Source organism: Calypte anna, chromosome 5A (genome assembly GCF_003957555.1).
Source record: "Calypte anna isolate BGI_N300 chromosome 5A, bCalAnn1_v1.p, whole genome shotgun sequence".
In the NCBI taxonomy this organism is placed as follows: domain Eukaryota; kingdom Metazoa; phylum Chordata; class Aves; order Apodiformes; family Trochilidae; genus Calypte; species Calypte anna.
In genome coordinates this window covers 36,038,403-36,058,617 of record NC_044251.1, presented here as the reverse complement: position 1 = coordinate 36,058,617, position 20,215 = coordinate 36,038,403, and the positions used below count along the sequence as shown (strand labels likewise).

Sequence of the window (20,215 nt, the reverse complement as noted above, 5' to 3'; positions counted from 1 at the left end):
TCCAAACTCTTAGGCAAATCATAGGAGTTGCACGTTACTGATGAACTGTTCCCAAGGCTTGCTGATGTACTTCTTGCCAGTGCTTGTCTCACTTCTTTATCTTGCTCTGGCTGATGCCTGCAGAAAACTGATTTTTCTTTTTTTTTTCCCCTTGGTTTGCTGCTCTGCACAAATCTGAAGAGTCCTTGGAAGCTGGTGCAAGGAGTGGTGGTGGGATGGATGGATGGATGGGGGAAGGTTGGATTTCCCCTTTCAACTGACTCTTGTAACTTCATCATCTGGTAGCTTACCTGATCCCTTAGAGAAAAGGAAATTTCTTCTAATCTCTAGACGATTAGGGAGGTGCTTTTACAAAATAAAAGTGATGAAAAACACAGCCCCAGCTGCTCCCAGTTGTACCTAGTTTTTAGGCTGAGATTTTTGTTTGTTCTGCCCTGTTTCTTGTCCTTGGGCTGCTGGGGAGTGAAGAGGGAAGCCAACTTTTCATGAAAAGGGGTAAATCAGTAATAGCTCCCAGTTCATCATTCACTCCTCTCTAGCTTCCAGCCTCCATTTTAAGTGGGAGAAGAATCCCCACTATTTGCTAGTCTAAATTAATCCTCATTTTTGAAGGTAGGCTATCTTCCTATCATCAGCAAATTGGCATCTGTAAATGAGGAAGATTTTGCAGAGGTTGCCTTAGTATTCTGAGCCCCGTGCAGTTTGCCAAATCCAAGCAGGTATTTGCTTACTTCCCTAGCTGTGAAAGCTCTGTGAGCTCAGAGAAATAGCTAGATATATTAAAAATTATTGAAAGTCAGCTGAAATATTTTAAGTGCTTTCAAAGCAGTACTAATGTGGGTAAATAGCTTTGCACCTTACCACCTTAAAAATATGTTTCTGTATCTAAAAGCTTCTCTCTTTTGGAAAGTGAGAAGTGGGGAAATTTAGCTGCATGAGATCTTTATAAACTTAAAAGGAAGCTAATTTACAGGCTTGCTTAGGTACACTGTGGGAATATTCAAAATCATCCCAAAGTATATTAGGAAATTATGGTTCCTAGCATGCTCAAAAAAAAAAAAAAAAAAAGAAAGAAAAAAAATACTGTTTCTGGTGTAAGCTGAATCAGTCCTTGAGCACGTTAAAAAAATACCACTTTTCAAGTGATTTTTGGAACAAATCCAGGGTGCTTGTGAGGTGACGTTTGTTGTCTGAGTGGTCTGTGTTATTCCAGCTGGCCTTATAGTAAGTTAACTCTTGCTTGCTGCCAGCTTCTTTCTTGAGTGAATGGGTAGCTGTAGCTTTGGTCAAAATAAAGTTGTTAGAAATCTGGTAGATCACTGTGAGTCTACCTTGCATGGATGTTAGATGGTCTCGTCAAGGTTACCCTGAATCCTATTTCAGATCCTGAAGAACTGGGAACAGAAATCACCGGGGTTTTTTTTTTTTTAAGGATTACTGTGGTGCTCATGTATTCTCTTTGCCACTGATTAGACAGCTTTCCTGCTGTATGTGTGGGTAGTTTCATTTTCCCTGAACTCTTTACTTTTTGATCTGACATATACAATGAATTTCCTTCTGAGATCACTGCAGTTTGATACCAGCGTTAAGAAGAAAAGGAAACTCGATCAAGTCTTTGACACAAGGAAAAAAAAAAAAAGGTTTGAGGTTGTTTTGAATTTCTGAGAAACGTTGATTTGTCGTGCCAGAAAAGTCAAGATGTAGGATTACAGTGACATGATAAATACCAAATATAATCCTAAGGAAACTTCAGCAGAAGATCAAGATGCGCATAAGGCAGTGTAAGCAGTGACATGGAAACAAAAATCGAGTTCTTCAAAGAGTACATTTGGAGTGATTTGTCTCTTCTGCATCTTGCAGCAGAAGTGAAGGACTGCCAGTTGCTTTTGTGGTTCAATGTGGAGAATCGTGGGTGGTTTTCCAGCTCCTCAAGATGTATGCATTCACTATTAAGCTGTGAGGGATCCTTATGTCAGATATCTATTCCTGATTTAGTCTGTGGAAAGCATAAAAGGGAGACAACATAATAACAGCCACTTGGAACAAAATGTTGTTGAAGTTTGAGTGCTGTGATTTCAAAATGATAAGAGGCACAGTTACCAGACACTAAAACCACAAGTAATTTGGGGCCCTCAGAAATGTTCTAATGTGTCAAGTTCAGCTTCCATCTACAGGAGCATGGCTTTCCATAGGAGCTGAATGCTTATGGTAACTGAAGCTAGAATAAACAAAAGTGGTACCTGTACTTCTTGTTACACAGTGGTGTAGCAGGATGGCATTTGATGATACAGGGAATTTCTGTTGTAGCTGCCAGGGCTGTGGATATGTGGATGTAAGGTGATTTTGCACAAAGCTAGATCAGAATTTCATCTGCCTGGCTGCTTTTCCTCACACTCTGGAGTAAAATACCAAAGGTCAGAAACAGATAGGGCCAAATTATAATTGTTCTGTAGTCCCAGAGGTTGATTAATGTACCAGTAGAACTTAGGTCTTCAGTGAGGAGCTACTTGTAGCATAAACAGGTCTGAGGCAGGCAGCTGATTGAAGTGTTTATTCTTGTGGATCTTAGAAGAGGTCAATGAATAGAATTTCCTCTATGGACTCTACCAAAGTAATATGTTAGTTAGGTTCAAGATGATGCTGATGTTAAGTATTCCTTAGGGTTCCTTCCTTGATTGCAGCACCACAAAGTCAAAGAGGACAACAGTAAAAACTCATATAGGTGTTTTTACATCACCTGTCTAATTAAAAGTCTGAGGCAGGTAGGTAGTGCTTTAGAGCTAACTTATTTGTAAAAGGAAATTTTCCAAACACTGTCATTAATCAGGGAAATGCTATAAATTTGAGACCTGTTTGCACTCAGACTCAGACTATATTAAATTCAGATACATCATTACCACAACTGGTGCTAGAACTATTTATGGGATATGTTGCAATCAATTTTCTTTCCTGTGTTGAACATCAGCATCTAATGTGTAGGAGCAGTAGTAGTATCAGGGGAGAAGAATCCATGTCTCCTTTAATGAGATCCATTAGGTTGCTGCATAGCAATCATCACATAAATCTACTGATTTCTGTTTAAGTCTTTAGTCAGTATGTGCTCTGGTAGCTATTTTTCTCCATGCCATATTACCTAGGGGAAAATGAATTAATAATGCACTTAGTCTTGGATATGTATGTTCAATGGATGATCTCATGTCCTATCTTGGAGTCAAACTGCATAGAAAAAACCCTGTTGTAATTGATCTTTGAGGTTTAGCACATAAAGAACAGGAAACTGTAATTGTGCTTACCTAAAATCATCTCTACTGGCACACTTAGAAGCAAGTGGATTTGCTAGAAGACCAAGGGAAGTTGTTATCTAGAGATTTCCTTATGGGCAAAATTTCTCAGTGTTGGTCAGAGTTTTGAGTTTTATTGTTATGTGTTGGTTTTGGTGTTGTTTGGGTTCTAATTGTGTTTTTGTTTGTTTTTTGGTAGGATTTCTTGTGGTTTTTTTGTTTGGTTTGGGGGGTTTTGTGTGTGTGATGTTTGACTTCTTTTTCCGTCTCCCCGTCTCCCCTCCTTTTTTTTTTCCCCTTTTTGCCTTCGTTTCGTTCTTTTCCTTTTTTTCCCCTCACAGAATTTCAGAACTGTCAGGGTTGGAAGGGACCTTTTAGAGATCATCTAGTCCAACTCTCCCACTAAAGCAGGGTCACATAGAGCACATACTCAGGACTTCATCCAGGAAGGTTTTTAATATCTCCAGAGAAGGGGACTCCACAACCTCCCTGGGCAGCTGTTCCAGTGCTCTGTTACCCTTGTCACTTCCTGTGTTCCAGCTTGTGCATGGTGCCCCTTGTCCTGTCACTGGGAACTACTGAGAAGAGTCTGGCTCCATCTTTCTTGCACCCACCCTTTAGATACCTTTAGACAAGTTTGGGTTTTTTTAATTTTTTTTTTTTTAATTGCTATTGCTTTCTTTGTCCTTCCAAAGTGTTGGTAATGCAGTATTTAATGTAGGAAAACCAGAATGGAGTGGTAACTACAGAAAAATAACGAGAAGGCGGGATCTTGCGTAGGTGGATTTTTGCTGTACAGGTCAGTTTGGTCACTCTGAATGAGACTGGATCTGTATTGTACTGCTGCCACAGGCTGGAAAGCTGTTGTACCTAGTCAGCAGAGACAGCTATTTGGGGGGGAAAGAGCAGGAGCATTTTTCCCCCTGTTCTCTACGCTCAGAACACTGAACGATTCTGTTATGCGAAGCAGCCTCTCAAGCTTTACAGGTTTGCAAGAGTCTAAGAACTTACTCTAACCAACTAAATCATCTTAGCCTGTTCTTCTTAGACAGGATCACTCCATACTGTGAATTTTTCTTGTGCTTTGCCCTTTCTGTATTCATATGTTCCAAGCAGTGGGAGTTTCCACCAGTTCCCTTGGGAACCTATTTTGAGGTCCAGTGAGTTTTGTTGTTAAGTTCCTGTTGATGTCGTGCTAACATTTTCCTTTGATTTCACATTATTAGTCCTTAGGCAGGAATTCATGCTCCTATCTATTTACAGCTTAAACTGTCTTCCAGAAATCTAGTAATTTGCTTTTTTCTTAAGAAATCGTGTTTGTGAAGGCTATAAATTCAATCTCTGGGTCTTTAAACACCCACTCCCTACTCCCCTGCCATGCTCTCCATCTTTAATCCTGGGGTGGTCAGGGTTCCCGAGGAGAGCCAAGTCTAGTGAGAGTTACCTCCTCCCAGAAGAGCTGGTGATGACATCCTGTATCTAAAGAGTAGCTCCATATAAATGGAAGGGATCACGAACATGCAAGTATATATTATTCAAATATGCCAAATATTTTCAAGATATATTTCTACAGAGCCATGCTAGTGCTGTAGAAATATATAGATGGCACTGTAATTTTAATGCTTTACTAGAGCAGTCTGTACATCTGACTTACGTAAATGTTATTTAAAAAAATATAAGGCTGTTACTGAAATATATGCATTTGCTCTTTAAACATAAATCTCTTTTCAACTCCAAGCCAGAGTAGATAGCACAAGAGGCTGGCTTGATAAATAGCATACCTGATTCACTACATTGTTTAGCTGAGATTTGTGACAGCCTTCACTTTTTTTTTTCTTTTTTTTGGGGGGGGTGTTATTTTTTGTTTGTTTTGTTTTGTTTTCAAGTTTAGAAAGGAAGGAAATGCAAAAGTTGGCTGAAGCTCTGTCCACAACTTCTTCCACCATCTATGGGCAGTACACAGATAAAATTATCAGGCACAGTTGTAGCTCTGATCTAAAATGGGCCTTTTGTAGCCCCCTTAGGTTCATGCTTCTTGTTATCTGTAGCTGATGGACTCAGCTGCCAGGGACAAACTAAGGGCAGAATTTCATTCTTTAGCTGCAGCCTGTATAAAGACTGATGCTTTCTTACCTAGCTTCTCTATAAAGGAAGAAGTATTTGACCACTTTTGTCAGCTTCATATAAAATACCTTAAATAAGTATTAACCTAATACAATCTTGCTTTTGTAAAGGCTCTGTGCCTTTCCCAGTTTGATTTTGATGCTTCTTATTCGGCTTCCATTTTTAGATCATGTTTTATCTCGTATCCTTTTGATATGATTGATATTTTGATGCCTCTTTTTCCTCAACCCCACTCAGCTACTTCCCTCTGTATCCTTTTTCTCTGAAGGCATTCTTACCATATTTCCAATTTTTGAGGTGATTTAGGAAATTTGCAAATTAGTTGATATTTATAAAATTTTTCCTTTTGGAATTACTGTGTCATACATCTTTGCCAGCTGGGTAAGGGCTGGCTGGGGGAACAGTGCCTTTTGTTAGATTTTCAGTTAGAATTAGGATGGAAGACAAACAAACAAAAAATCCCAGACAACATGAGTAGCTTTGGGCTCACATGCCTTTTTCACTCTGAAGGAAGCAGCAGCCAACCTTAAGTCAAGTACAGGTTGAGAGCAGAGTGGATTTTAGTCTCTGCCAGCAAGGTCTTTGCTGCCTACACTGTTGGAGGATGGAGAGTGAAAATAATTTACTTCTAACAGTTGTATTTTGACAGAACAAGTGGCGTGCAGAGGAGCAAGGCTGAGCTCTAGGGGAGCAAAATTCTTCTGCACGTCTGAGTACAAGTAAATTCTCAGACATGTTATAAAAGGTAAGTATTAGAGGTGGACAAGGAAAGCAGAGAAGGTGCACAGAGATACACACTGGAGCCTCTTGACAGGAAAGGGGAAAGGCTGGCCAAGGGAGGTAGATTTAAACAGGAAGATTTTTTAATGTTTACTACTTTTTACACAATCTAAGTATGCATGACCTTAGCTCAGAGCTGCTGCAGTGCAGCTGGGAAGTGTTAATTGTTTAGCAGTGGTAACTCAATTATTCTGCTCTTGTCCCCCTGGCCAGTGGGATACCTTTAGGTCCAATGTCTTCCTCATCTTCCTAGGCAAAGCAACTTGAGTCCCAGGGCTCCCACCTTGGTGTCTGCAAAACTCTGAAAAATGGCTCCTGTCAGTTTTCTCTCTTCTTTGCCTTACAAAAGCCCTGCTCTGCAGGAAAGGCACTAGAACTTGCTACCAGTGAGCAGATAACATTGTGCTGATTTATATGCTGTTTTCATCTGTGAAGTTTTCCATTGTATCAATGGATCCTTTTGTGTTGAGTGTCATTTTTGTTTGTTTTTAAGGATTCTGATAACTTTTACAAATAGGCATCAGATTATTTTTTTTTCCTATATTGTGCTGTATTCAGGAGTTTTTCTAGCTGTGTAGATTTATGACAGTCACTTGTTAGTTAAATGCTTTTCCTTTGTAGGTATAAAGCAAGTTCTGATCTCTCTAACAATGCTAGAATTATGTTTTTTTTAAACTTTCTGAAAGTGGTCTTTTCAAAACAGTCAGATTATGTCATGAGCAATTTTTTTTTTCTTGCAGTGATGTAGCAGTGATTTTGGATGGTTGAAGGTAGTGCTTGGATCAGCAGTAATGCAGTGTGACAGCAGAAGTGTTTACTTTCTTGTTGTGACAAGAGTAACAATTGGTAATTGATAAGTATGGGGGAAAAGCTTTACATATATATAGCTATACAAAAATCTCTCCAGAATAGCTGTCATTTAAAATGTAATTTAAAAAAAAAAAGAATTCACTGTCCAAATAAAACAGAGGATGATTAAAGTCAAAGCCTCACTGATGGTGCTTTCAGAAGGAAATCTTGCATGCTTAAGTTATCATTACCTAAAGATTCTTGGCATCTTAATTTTTTCCTTCTCATTCTTTCAATGTTGAATAGGTAGGGTCTGTGCTACATTAATCATACATGTGCTGACAGCTCTTGCCAGTAGTGCAGCCTTCAATCTTAGGTGGGTAAAAAAATGCAGCTAACAAATTTTTGAACTAAAAAAGGCCATATTTCCTTGCTTCCCAAATTAATCTTAAATGAACTGAAGCGTTCTAATGCGCAAACAACTAATGAACATGTTAGCATTTCTTTGAACTGTGATAAGTCAGAGTTGTGCAAGCTCGCTTGTATGAGAGGAGTGGTGTGGGCTGGGAGCAGTAGCAGGGAAGCAGCAGGAAGCATAGGGGTAGTGTGTACTTTTCTCTTTGACCCATTTAGGCAGCAGTCTGACATTTGCTTTAAGTTGATCCAAGTGCCTGGTGCTGCTGACAGCTTTTCTCCTCACGGCAGCCGCATTCTGATGGCGTTAGGGCTTGGGAGGCTGCTTGTTGAGTTACACCAGGGAACTGGTCCAAATGAAAATTTAACTTTTTCTTGGTCAGGCTGATTTTCAGCAGAGTGCATTCCATCATCTGTATCAGCAGGTGGCCACGTAAATGTTGTGCTGGAGGTGTGAATGCTGTCTGCAGCAGCAGCTTGGGCTTTAGCCAGACTGAAGACCACTGTGATCCAATGCTTTCAGATGTGAGTGAATCAACATACTGGGGATTTGTTGTTTGTGTTTTGTTTTATGTCCATATTGGATATGGTTGGATATATGATACCACATGGACAGCTCAGTAAGGACGTCACGAGCAAGTTCTTTACCTGTACTAGGAAAAAAAAAAAAATTGGGGTAAGAAGCAATTAAAACACTGCCTAAGGATGATGGGGCAAGATTAGCAAGTTACATGGAGGTCATGAATAAACTGTATGGATTCTCTACTGTTTTGAGGTAAGGGCAGCAGTTAGATGGATAATGGGCATGAAATGGCAGCAGTAGAAATGCCACTTGCAAGGGAAGCAGAATTCCAGGAACTGAATGCAAAAAGTCAGAGGAACTGCTTATGATGCCAAATTTTTCAGAGTGGGTAAGGCAAATTAATTCAGATGGCCATTTGCTGTATATGCAAAGAAACTGTCCATGTGGGAGTGGTATCATATAATCAAGGAATGGAAAACATTCTTGCGAATGGGGGTGGGGGAAGTTATGTGGGCACTTTGCAGGCATTAATGGAAGTAATTGATGGCATTAATGGCTATGCACAACAAGGACCAATTTTGAAGGAATGAACACTTAAAGACAGATAAACGTTGAGAAGAGATGTTAACAGCAGTTTTTCTGGGTGAAAGAAGAGTAGCATAGTATCAAGTATTTAAGAAGTGGCTGGAGTAGTGACCACTATGGAATTTTAGGCCATTAATCTTAAGGATATGTGCTAATTCTCTTTAGCTGAATGAATATTCGACATCCAGTGGAAGATCATTACCAGGAGAGATGGGGAGCTACACCTGGTAATTGGGGCACTCTCCTGGGAGGCAAAATGGATGGGTTGGATTGTTGTCAGCAGGCAGAGAAATTGAATACAGGTCTCTGTGCTGAGCTAGTCTGCTTCTGTCCCTAAGAAGATAAAACAGAAGCAGCAATCCCTCTGTAAACAGATCTGGATTAAGTTTTTTTTTAAATTTTTTTTCCACACGGTTATTTTTAACAAGGATCAACTTACTCCTTTGGTTTTCTGTGCAACCCCACAAGCAGTTGTGTTGGTGCAGCTGGTGGAATATCACAGGGAAAGGTCCAGTAACTGTTCTACTCTGCTCAGAAGAGCAGGAGCATGTCCTTGAGCAGTCCCTGAAGCAAGTCTGCCAGTTGACACAGGCATGGGGATGCATCTGCTGGAGGAAAACCAGGTGTGCACGAGCTCCAGGTTGCTCATCCCTGGGACTGGCGCGTCCTATGGAGGAGCTGGGGAGTTCTTGTGTGGAGAAGTGTGGGTCTGGGGAAGTGGGGTGCAGCCACAAGTAGGTGGTGGCAATGTGGGGATTTGGGGTTAGACTGCAGTTGGGCAGAGTGTAGGAAGGAGGCCAATGCATTCATTACTTTTCTCATAGTTATGTTGTTACTGTGCTGGGTCAGCACTGCTGTAATGCCCTCCAGTGCTGCTGCTCCTGTTCATTGGCCTTTTTCATTACAGGCTTGCAGAGATAAAGCTCCATCTCACTCCCCATGTTGTGCAGGTTGCTGGGAATGCTCAGGGTGATGGCTGCAGCCATTGCCTCAGATTCCTCCTTGCCTTTCCCTATTGTTTGGGCTTTAAATATTTTCTTGTCCTTTGATCATGGGAGTCTACACTTGATTAGGCTTCTGGGACCAGTCTTCATAAGAGTAGCCTCACTGATGTTCCTGAACTTCCCCTGTTGAGGATTTGTTTGTTGTTTGTTTTACTTACTTGCAATACAAATTACATAGAAGCCTGGCATGGAGCAAAGAGCAGGAAATTCATTCAGGCTTTGAGCTGGGACTTGGTGAAATTGGAAGATATAGCCAAACGTGCAGGGATGCCCACACATAAAAATGGCAATTTTTTCCCTTTTTTGGGAGAGTTTTTTTTTTATTTAGAAAATAAAAGGAGTGAAAAACCACATACAGATAAAATCTGTACATAAAATTCAATTGGCAAAGTAATTCAAATTCTGGAAATGAATATCCAAGCAAAATGCATCCAAAATGTTTCCTTTAATAGAATCTGGTGTTGTTACCATAACAATCCTTTTTACAATAAAAGGATAGTACTGTTAACGTGACTCCTTTGCCCAATTCAGGTACTGCTGATTTCCAGGGCCCCTTGAGCAAATTTCAGAAAGAGGAGAAAAATCTTATCTGTATGCCTGGATTTTGATGATGCATTTTAGTATTGTAATAACAGTTCCTTTAAGCTCTGGCTCTGTGGTACACAGGCCTTTTATTTCCTTGTAAACTTAAGCTTTGTACTGGAAAGTACTTTGGAACTGCAGCATTACAGTCTCTGTCAGGCTGAGGGGAAGGTTGCAGGTGAGCAGGCAGAAGCCAGATGAGAGTAATTTATAGCTGTAGCTGATTTATAAGGAATCCAAAAAAAGGTATGATTCCTCTTGAATAGTGGAAGAGAACAAGATGTTTCAGTAATAACGAGATCATAAAAGAAAGAAAAATGGATCTGATTTTTTCCCCTTTTCTATTGCTTCTGTTATAACTTAAGCTGCAGTTTTGCTATCAACTGCCTCTTGTGTAAGCATTTAGTATTACCAAGATTTTCTGCAAATCTTTTTGCGACAGTGATTTCTAGCCTACACATTTTGTTTTGTAATAACTACTGTTTCCACCATCAAAAGAAATGAAATTTTCTTAAAAGGATAGAAGCATTCAGTGGTCCTATCTGAACTCATCAGTTCAGGTCTTACATGCCAGTTCAAAGCACTGAGGTTGGCATCAGTTGAGAAGATGATGGTTTTTCTTTCAGCATACTGTGAGAAGCAGGGTAGAAATGCTTTTTTAGTAGGCTTGGAACTAAAAACTGAAAAGGGCCTTTTGTTTTTTGATGCAGATTCAGGAGCGTGATAAACTTTACTACTTGGTAGCCTGGGAACTTGGTTTTGTATGTTACTTACAGCAGCCTTTCTCTCTCTTTTCTTCCCTTGCCTACCTCTCCACCCTAATGGTATGATGAACCTTTGAGAAATAAATGGGAGCTGTCTGATGTGTCCTGTATATCACAAAAATTCCATAGTTTTTTTACTTTCTTTCTTTTGCTCTTTAAAGCAGCATAATTTTACTGTTTTACTGCTGAAGGAAGGGGGAGGACTTTTGTAACCTTGCTAAAAGCTTGTCCTGCCTTTAAAAAGGCACTGTTCCTTTTCCCAAAGATACTTAGACACCATTTTAATGCCATCACTAAATTGCAAGCATGAAGTGTAAACAGTGACCTTAAAGGATCTATTTCTCTTGGTTTAAAAAAAAAAACCTAGGATCTTTCAAAAACAAGTAACACCCCAAAGAGGTGACTCATTGCAAGCTACTAATAAAAGATGCATGTATTAGGAAACTCATTTTACCCCTGTATATTTTGTCTTATATATGGTACTCTTGTCTAGCAATTTAGAAAAAAAAGCAATATTTATTTCTGACTGTTCCACGTGAGGATGTTCCTTTATAGGACAGAGATAGTAGTTACAAATTTTCAGAGTAGTGTCCCACTGTAACTTTAAAAAAAAAATTGTTCTACTGGGTAAAATGGATCAGAAAGTCATGAAGCTCTTGTCTTGAGTTTTGTTTTATAATCCAGAGCATGGCCAGTTAAAGATGTGGCAGTTCTTTTTTCCACCCAGTAGAGCAGTTCATTTAATTTGAGTTTGTAAGACTGCGTTGTAATCTGGTAAATACCAAGGGGAGCAGATTGCTAATAAATTGCATTGTGATGTTGAATATTCCCACTGTTCTGGCTGAAATCATAAGGCTTGTTGCACTCTTGCAGGTAGCTGGACCAGCTCACTGCACACTGGGACCATATGGTCAAACTGGCAGAAAGGGCCATTGTGAGGGCTGACTGAAGCCATGCTGGTGGTCTGGAGCAAACAATGCAGTCAGGAGATAAACAACAAATGGAAGATTATAAAATGCCACTCAGCTAGTGAGGAGCAGTAGGAATGGGAGTAGATTCAAGTGTTGATGGATGGTTGGTTTGCTGGAGGGAATTGCTCATCTTCCCAGCTCAAAGCTGCTCTGCAGTTCCTCCCTACACTGACCCTACTGCTGGGGGAGCAGTCACTGATGTAAGAAGGTGGCTGAATGCTTAGCAAGGTTTGTGGCTACCATAGCACAATTAGGAGGACTTTTCATGTTGAGGGCTGGTGGTATGAATGTGTATTTGGTCCCTGTTCACATTTGTTGCTGGATAAAGAATTTATTTTGCACCATTATTTTCTTATTTGCAGCAGCTGTAAATCTGAACGTCTCCTTTTCAGATACCAAAAGATTTAAATCACTATATTTACGGTTAAATAAAATATGATGAAGATGCATTTTTCAGTTCTGAAAATGTCAGATTGGTGGGACTGGCAGAAGAGGTTGGAAAATACAAAATTGACTGGGATAAGGGCACTGTACAACAGTTTGGTACAGGGTTGGAGTACTGGGGCAGCTGCTCTTTAGGGGATACGTGTTTTTTCTTTGAGCTACCTTTTAAATGGTGATGCTTCTTGAATCTGTGAAGGAACCATAAGGATTACAAGGTTCTCATTGTTATTGTGTTCACTGTGGAGAAATCTAGAAGCACGATTGCTAGTGCTTTTTATTTTACTTCTCCAGCATTTTATTTTGTGGTTGTTAGTGTTACAAAAGATATCAGAAAAATAGAACTTTGTTGTCATGTTAAATTCAAGGGGTGGAGATGATGGGGGAACAGCAAAGCTTTTGATCTTTCTTTAGTAAATAGCAGACTGGTTGCAGGATGTAAATGTTTATCTTAGATGATGCTCTAAGCAGTACATTTTTTTCTCTTGTAACAGATAAGGACAAAACCAAGTTAGTCATCATGATGCACATGATTTCTAAGATGCTTCTTGTCCTGTGTTATGTTGTTCATTTGGAGGATCAATGGTAGTGTAACAGATGTCTTATTTTTCCACAAACTATATATGCTTGACATAATAGTACAAAGTAGCTTGAGAGAGCATTAACACACTGAGTTAAAGTCTTTGCTGGTCTGCTGAAGGCTGAGTAGAACATTCAATGAAATACCATTTCCTAACTGGCTGAGTAGCTTGCTGTGCTCTTAGGTCTCTTTGGTATTTGTCAGTAGACAATGACTGGTCACCCCTAGAGTAATTGCATTTTAAAATATTGATGCTGAATGAGGAGCTCGGGTAAAAAAAGCTTATCTTACTCAAGCAATCATTCTGTTTATCCAGGATAGATTATGATGACTTATATTTCAATATTTGAAATTAAGAAAAGGTTAAATACTCAGAGAATATTAATGGTACCTTGGGGACAGGACCAGCTCAGTGGGAAAAACAGCTTGTGAAAGAAATTAATTTCAAATGGCTTCTTCTGTGTTGTTTTTTTCTCTTCTGGAATGTTCTTTTTTTCTGAAGTGCCCTCTGTGATGTGGAGCCCTGGATGAGAATGCTGTTGTGAGGATTACCTGGGAATGGGGATGGGCCAGCGGAGTGCTGGGGGAGTGCTCATGTCCTGCTCTTCACTATGCATCTCTGGCTCATTTGGGCTGTTCTCTGGTGTGTGCCCAGGGCCACATCAGCTATTGCCATGCTGGTGGCATGGAAAGCTTCTTCAGTATCTCATCTTGGTTGATGGTAAACCATCCTGGTCCTTGTGGAGCCAGGTGTGCTCTACATACTTTCCCAAGATGCATTCAGGAGTGGACGTGGCTCTTCCATGGCAAAGGAGCAACTCTGTCCTCTCTGTTCTCACAAAGCTTTACTTACATGGAAAATTCAGGCAACACTACTAAACTACTAACAATAACTGCTGAAATAGTTTCCTTGTTTCTTTATTGTTTCTTTTTTTGACTTTAAGATGGTCCAATTCAGTGTCCTCACTTATATCCGGTGCTGCCCACTTGCTGGTGCAGTGATTGTAGCGTGGATCTCCCTGTAGCTAAGGGAGAGGTATAGAGGCATGGTCATGTCTGGGGTTTTTTTTGTGTTTGTTGTTTGCTTTTTGTTTGGTTTTTTTAGTTTTGTTTTTGGTTTGTTTGTTAATTGTTGTTCATCTGCATGTAGTACCTAAGATCAGATGAAAGTTCTTTGTCTTCATCTCAGAAGCCATGCATGGCAAAATGATGGCTCCACAGTGAACTTGCTCAGGAAGGGAAGCAATCAGGGAAGCTGCTTTTTTGCCACTGCAAAAATGAATTTTCATACTCAAGAGTCATCAGTGCATTTTTTTCCCCCACAGATGAGTACAAACTGCTTGTTTCTTAGGGACATAAAAGTCTTGATCCTGCTTCACCATACAGGTTGTGAAGTATGAAATAAAGTTAAGGGGAAGATGAGTGCTAGTTAAGTGTCTTAGTTTTGGGAAGATGTAGTATTGGAGGCTGCTGAGTGTGCAAGTCCAGGGCTTGCTGATGGCAGTGGAAAAACTATTCACTTACTGGGCTTTGGATTATGTTTGAGTAGCTTACTGTACCCACACCTCCTGTGGGAGGTGACATTTCCTTCCTCCGTCATCACTTTACCCATATGTCTCACACCTGGCTGACCAATGTGCCTTAAAGGAGGTGTCATTGGTGAGTGCACAGTAAAACTGCCACATGTGCAGGAAGGAGAAGCTGCTGCTTTTTGGCAGCTTCTATTTGGCAGGAGCCTTGTTGACCCTGGCTGTGTGTCTGGAGTCACTTTTTATTACAGCTGAATTGAAGCAGCACCTTTGGCAGAGGGTTGTTCAGACATTAAGAGTTTTTATCATGTTATTAGTGCAGCAATTTCTGTAAGGCATGCAGTCTGTACAGGTACTTGTGGTCTAGTAAACATTTTGTGGTCATCCTCACTGTCTGTGACCAGTGGTGGCTGAGGCAGATGCCAGGTGCCTCACCACCTTCAGCACAGACACTCTTGACATCTCTGAAAGGAAGAGGCCAGTGTTTCCTGTAAATACACAACTGGGAACCTCTGTCCGGCACATTGAATTAAAGGATCTTTTTTGATGTGCCATCTGACCCTGTATGCTGAGGAACTCTGGTGCTCTGTTTTCCTTATGACTTCCCCCATCTTTTTCTTAAGCTGTATTTTCAGCGTGCTCTTCCGCAGCTGGAGCTGTGAGGGTGGACCAGACCTTGCTTCCCGCATCTGTCTCAGCAGCTGTACCACTTCCTGCCATGAATCACCCAAAGTACACTTTTTTTTAAAATTATTATTTAGGAGTGAAGGCACATTTGTTTTCATGCAGCCACAAACGAATCTTGTCAGTCTAGCAGCCAAGTCTTAAGTGAAGGCTCTGGTGTGAAAGTGTTCAGAGGAAGGAAGTGCCTCCCATCTGTGGTGATCATGGACAAACTCGGAGCAGAGCTCCTTTCCTTGTGGGCTTTGGCTGTGGTCAGAGGAACTGCAGACTTTTTACTTCTTGGAGAGTTGCAGGAAAATGTCTCCTCTTTTTGTGTGTCCATTTCAACATGCCAGGACCTCTGGTTTTCAGATGTTCATCACTACAGCTAACCAAGTGCTAATTGTGACATGAAACTTGAAGCAAGGGGGGCATAATATTTTTATTTTTTGCTAAGAAGCCTTGGCTATGCTTTAGATCCTCTCTGGGGCTGACGTTTGCAGCTTTGTTTTCATTTTCGGGCTCATTGATTGCATATATTTCAATATTTTTGCAAATGCCAAAAACGAGGCACTTTTTTTTTATCCTGAGAAGCTGAGGATGATATACAGTTCCTGAAACTTGAGAGGTTATTGCATTTCACAGGGATATGAAACCTCCCCCCTCGATTTTGTCTTTTAAAGAACCCACAAAAAAATCCCCAACCCAAAAGCACATTGTTAAGAATTTTTTTTTCCTTCTTAATTTTTCTAGGGAAACGTCAGATTCACCACTTGGGAAATCAGCTTCAACTCAATCAACATTGCCTGGATACTGCCTTTAATTTTTTCAAGATGGCTGTGAGCAAGCGCCTAACCCGGGGAAGAAAGATGACCCATGTCATTGCTGCATGTCTCTACCTGGTGTGTAGGACAGAAGGAACTCCTCGTATCCTTTCACATTTTAAATAAATAAATAAGACATACTTTTAGCAAGTCCAACTATCGTGGTTAGATGTTGATTCAGAATTTGCAAAGGTAAGTGTTTAGGATAGCCTTGTCACTGGTGGTTTTACATAATGGAATTAATGGGAGTTTTCCCTATGGTTCAAGTAGTTTTTTCCCTTTCTAAATTTTCTTTCTTTCATACTTCCTATTTACAAGAAGCTATGAATGTCACTCTGCCTCCCATCAATAACTCAAAATTTCTTCTTTCTCAGTGTTTTCTTCCAGCATAAGATGGTGATTTTCCAGTGCTTTGCTAGGTGTGGTTTTTTTAGCCATTGTTTTGTTTTTTGTTTTTGAACCAATGAAAATCAACCAAGCCTCCTGTAGTGTCAGCATTGAAGAACAGGCTAGGGTTTCAGTGGGTTTTTCCATAAGTTATTTGGATTTTCTTCTTTTGATGCTGGTGGGTTTTGGGGAAAAGATATTTGATAAATTCTGAAATTTGCTCCAAGTCATACAGGAAATCACTGGCTGGAGGTGGGACTGGGCACAGACTGGAGTTGCAAGTAAGCACTCCCTGCCTCTAGACCATCCCTATTTTTGCCTTGTAGAACTACATGTAAGCTTTAAATACTGATGACCATCCAAATTTAATAGTTGATATTTTTTACTTATTTAATGTGTATTTCAGCTGCTGAAATTTGGAGTTGTAGTGTCAAACAATTTCTTCAGTGTTATTTTTAGCTCTTTTTGACTTTAAAGCAGTATGTGCATATCATCAGTATTCTATTTGATTTGCTGCTTTTTCTAGATTGCTGTTTCCATTCTGTATTTTAGCATTTGAACAGCTTAGCTTTCCTTTTAAGATTATTATTTTTAGTTTCAGAAACTGCATTCAGTATTCTAAAATTAGTGTTGTGGTCATTGCATTTTGTTGTTTTAAAAAAATGTGGTTTTGCAGGAATAATGGAATTAAAAGGAAGGCTTGTCTGTTGCACTGTTTTTTTTAAAGTCTCCATGTGAATTTTGAAGAGTATTACTCTATCATTACCGTAAAGACAGTGTTGATTTGAAAGAATTACCAATAATTTTTATGCCCATAAAATAAATTATGTAATTTATTTACAGTCATTATTTGATACCTCTGGATGATAGCATAGCCATAATATGAAAATCCATTTTTCCTCACTAGTAGTGATAAAAAAGCATTGGAAGCAGTGTAAGCTGTAATAGGCAAGTAGGAACATTGTAATGTAGCAGCCATCTATGCAGCAAGTGTAGCTGACTTTTCTAGCAAACAAAAATTCCTTTGCTTGTTTGACATGCAAGATGAACTGCTCTGGTTGACATATAATAAATACAGAAATTAATTCCCAGCCTTTTTTTGTTAAATGGAGGTAATTAGTTGTGTGGTACTTCACATAAAATACTAAGGCCAGGCTTTGAGTAAGACTGAAAAGATGGGTTCTGTCTTTCTTTGTCAATACCACAAAGTACTCCATCTTCATTTGCACAGGTACTGTGTCAGCTCTGGATCAAGAAGTTGTAGTGTGTGACTGTATGGCTCAATTTCGTTAGCAATGATTTTTTTTTTAAATCCATTAGATAAGCTTAATTTTGTGGTGCATATTAAAAATTCAACAGTGTTGTTTTGGCAGAGTTGAGCTTCTGCCTGTGTTCTGCTGTTTGAATTTGTAGTTTGGTATTCAGTGTTTAAATCCATTGTAGTTTGAAAAATCAAACTCCAAATAAATTATGGATTTGGAACATTGAAATCTAAGTTCCTTTTTTGATACCTTATACTTTCATTAGCAATTTGAAAACCTGAGAGACACAGGTGCATACTGCTGACCTTTGAAATGAAAATAGATTCAAACCTCCATAGATTAATTATGATGGTAATTATCAGCATGTTATATTTGCTTCCAGCCTAGTTCTGGCAATATAGAAATGGTGCTACAGAAGGCAGGCATATTCCCAGCGCCTTTGTTTTGGAGAGACTAAGAGCTAGTGTAGAGGATGGCTGTGTGACAAGATGCTGTAGCAGGAGTGCAGATACATGTTCAGCGTTAGAAGCTTTTCATTTGGTTTTGGTCTTCTGGAGAAGGCACCAGATGATGGCAAGCAAGGAAGAGGTGCTGTAAAAAAGACATACAGTATCTGTAACACTTCAAGATTGTGTAACACTGCTAAGTGTTATACAAGATTTACTGAGTTTAAAGTGTTCGTTATCAGTGTGTTGGTTCTAGAATTCTTATGGAGACATTTGGGAGAAATTTAGAAAGAAGATTAAAGATTGAATATTGGTCAATGGATTTTAGAGGAAAGAAGTGTATGGAAGAAATAGTGATGGGCAATGGCATTGTCAGAGCTCAGAGACAGCACCTTGGTTTTGGGTGGCCCAGGTGATTTAGTGGAGTGACTTGTGAGTCACAGAGGGAAGAGAGATTAACTGGGAACAGATTAGTTACTGTAATATAAGATACAGCATATTTCTTTTAAAATATTAAGGTAGAGGGTACAAAGTATGTTTGTGCCTGGGGAGGTTCAGTGGGATGCAGTCAGAGGCAGAAGTGGCAGAAAATGTTATGTTCTGTCCAGTGGCAGAACCAAAGGAGTGGGAAGCATTTGGAGAGGGGAAAACATAATTTAGTTGTGTCTGCATTGAGTGCAGTTTGAGGGACTGGAATGTATTTATCTAACACGAATATCTGCTTATTCTTCTTTTTTCATAATGTACATGTCGCCAGCCAGCCTCTGTGAAAATGTGAGGCAAAATGCAGCCAAGTCTGCTGGTGCAGTCTCAATCATGCCTGAAAAAACCTCAGTCTGAAGAGGAAAATATAAAGTTCTCCTTGGTTCTTATGTGTTCAATTAATTTCATTAATAAAAACTAATGCAAAAATGCAAAATATTCCATTACCACATTTTTTAAAATAAAAAAATAGTTCTGAAGCTTAAAGACAGCATAAATTTTATTTAAGGTATAGCTTTTATTTGTAGTTCTTCGGAGAGTTTAATAGTTTAATAGAGTATTTGAAATCTGAATTGATTTTACCTCAATTTATGGTTTTTATTAGCTTATTTGACACAAAACCCCACAGTGCAGCAACTTTGACATAGCTTTTCATTTGCTTTGCTTATATAACTTGTCAGCATTAATGTTCTAAAGGGAAGATGGCTTACAAGCCATTAGCTGAATATGGGGGGTGCTTCATCCCTTTGATGAGCTACCTATAAAACTTTAATTTATTACTCTCTTAATAAAGTGCATCTATATTATCCATGTCAGAAGTAAAGGTATAATGCAATAAAAATGCATTTGAAGAAGACAGTAATTTTTGATTCCTCAGGCTTATTGGAACCATTTGTTCCCATCCTAGGGGCTGCACGGTGCTGAACGTTTCCCGTGACATCTGACTTCAGCTGGCAGTGCCAGCAGTCTGGGCATTTCAGACTCTGGCCCTTAATTTATTTCTTGGAATAGTAACAGTCCTCAGTTGTTTTTCTTTAATGTTTTGAACAGCTTTTCCACCCCTGCATATATCTGAATGGAAACAAAGGGCTCTTTAGCTGGTCCTGCTGTTCCCAAGAGAGAGAAATTGGGAAGAGGCAGGCAGGGTGTTTGAGTGACTTAAGGGCTGGGCTGTAACCTTTGGCTGCCCTAGGGTCACTCAGGAACAATGAGAGCCTGGCCAGGATTTTCCAGGTGGGATATCAGTTTGTTTTAATCAAGGAACATTGCATTCTGTTTCTAATCCTTTTTACTGTACACAGCTGCTAAAAAAGCTGTACAACTTGCCACTATTTTGTTAGTAATATTTCCTAGTGCTACCACCAGGAGGTTTTTTTACAGCATGATTTTACATGGTAAATGTCTTTTATCCCCTACACATGCAATTTTCTTTTTTTTATCTCTTTATTCTTTTCCTTTGAAGCCCTCTGGAAAATGCACCTTTAATAGTAAACCAAATCCTGTCTTGTTAGAGCTTAGTAAATAAAACCTTCTCCACGTGAATAGAGTCCTCACAAAGTTCCTTCACCAGCTATCTTGTGTAAATATCCTTCTGTTTGCCTCTGGAGGTAAATTCAAGGCAGGTTTCCCCCCTCTAGTAAAGCTGAGCAGTCTCAATGCCAGGGGGCTCACGGAGCCCTCCCCACCACCCAGGGCTGGGCCACCTTCCTGAGATGGAGGTTGCCCATGTTATTCAGATGATTTTCAATAGCTTTGTGTGTAGTTGGAGGAAAGAGGTGTGGTC

The 20,215-nt window shown here is 39.7% G+C and overlaps 1 protein-coding gene across 1 annotated transcript in view; it reads left to right on the top strand.

The window, feature by feature from the left end:
* Positions 1 to 20,215, top strand: part of BRF1 (BRF1 RNA polymerase III transcription initiation factor subunit) — a 168,363-nt gene that overhangs the window by 27,296 nt on the left and 120,852 nt on the right. Inside the window, 1 exon segment of the mRNA XM_030451588.1 lies at positions 15,784 to 15,957. Coding sequence (XP_030307448.1) covers positions 15,784 to 15,957 — 174 coding nt within the window.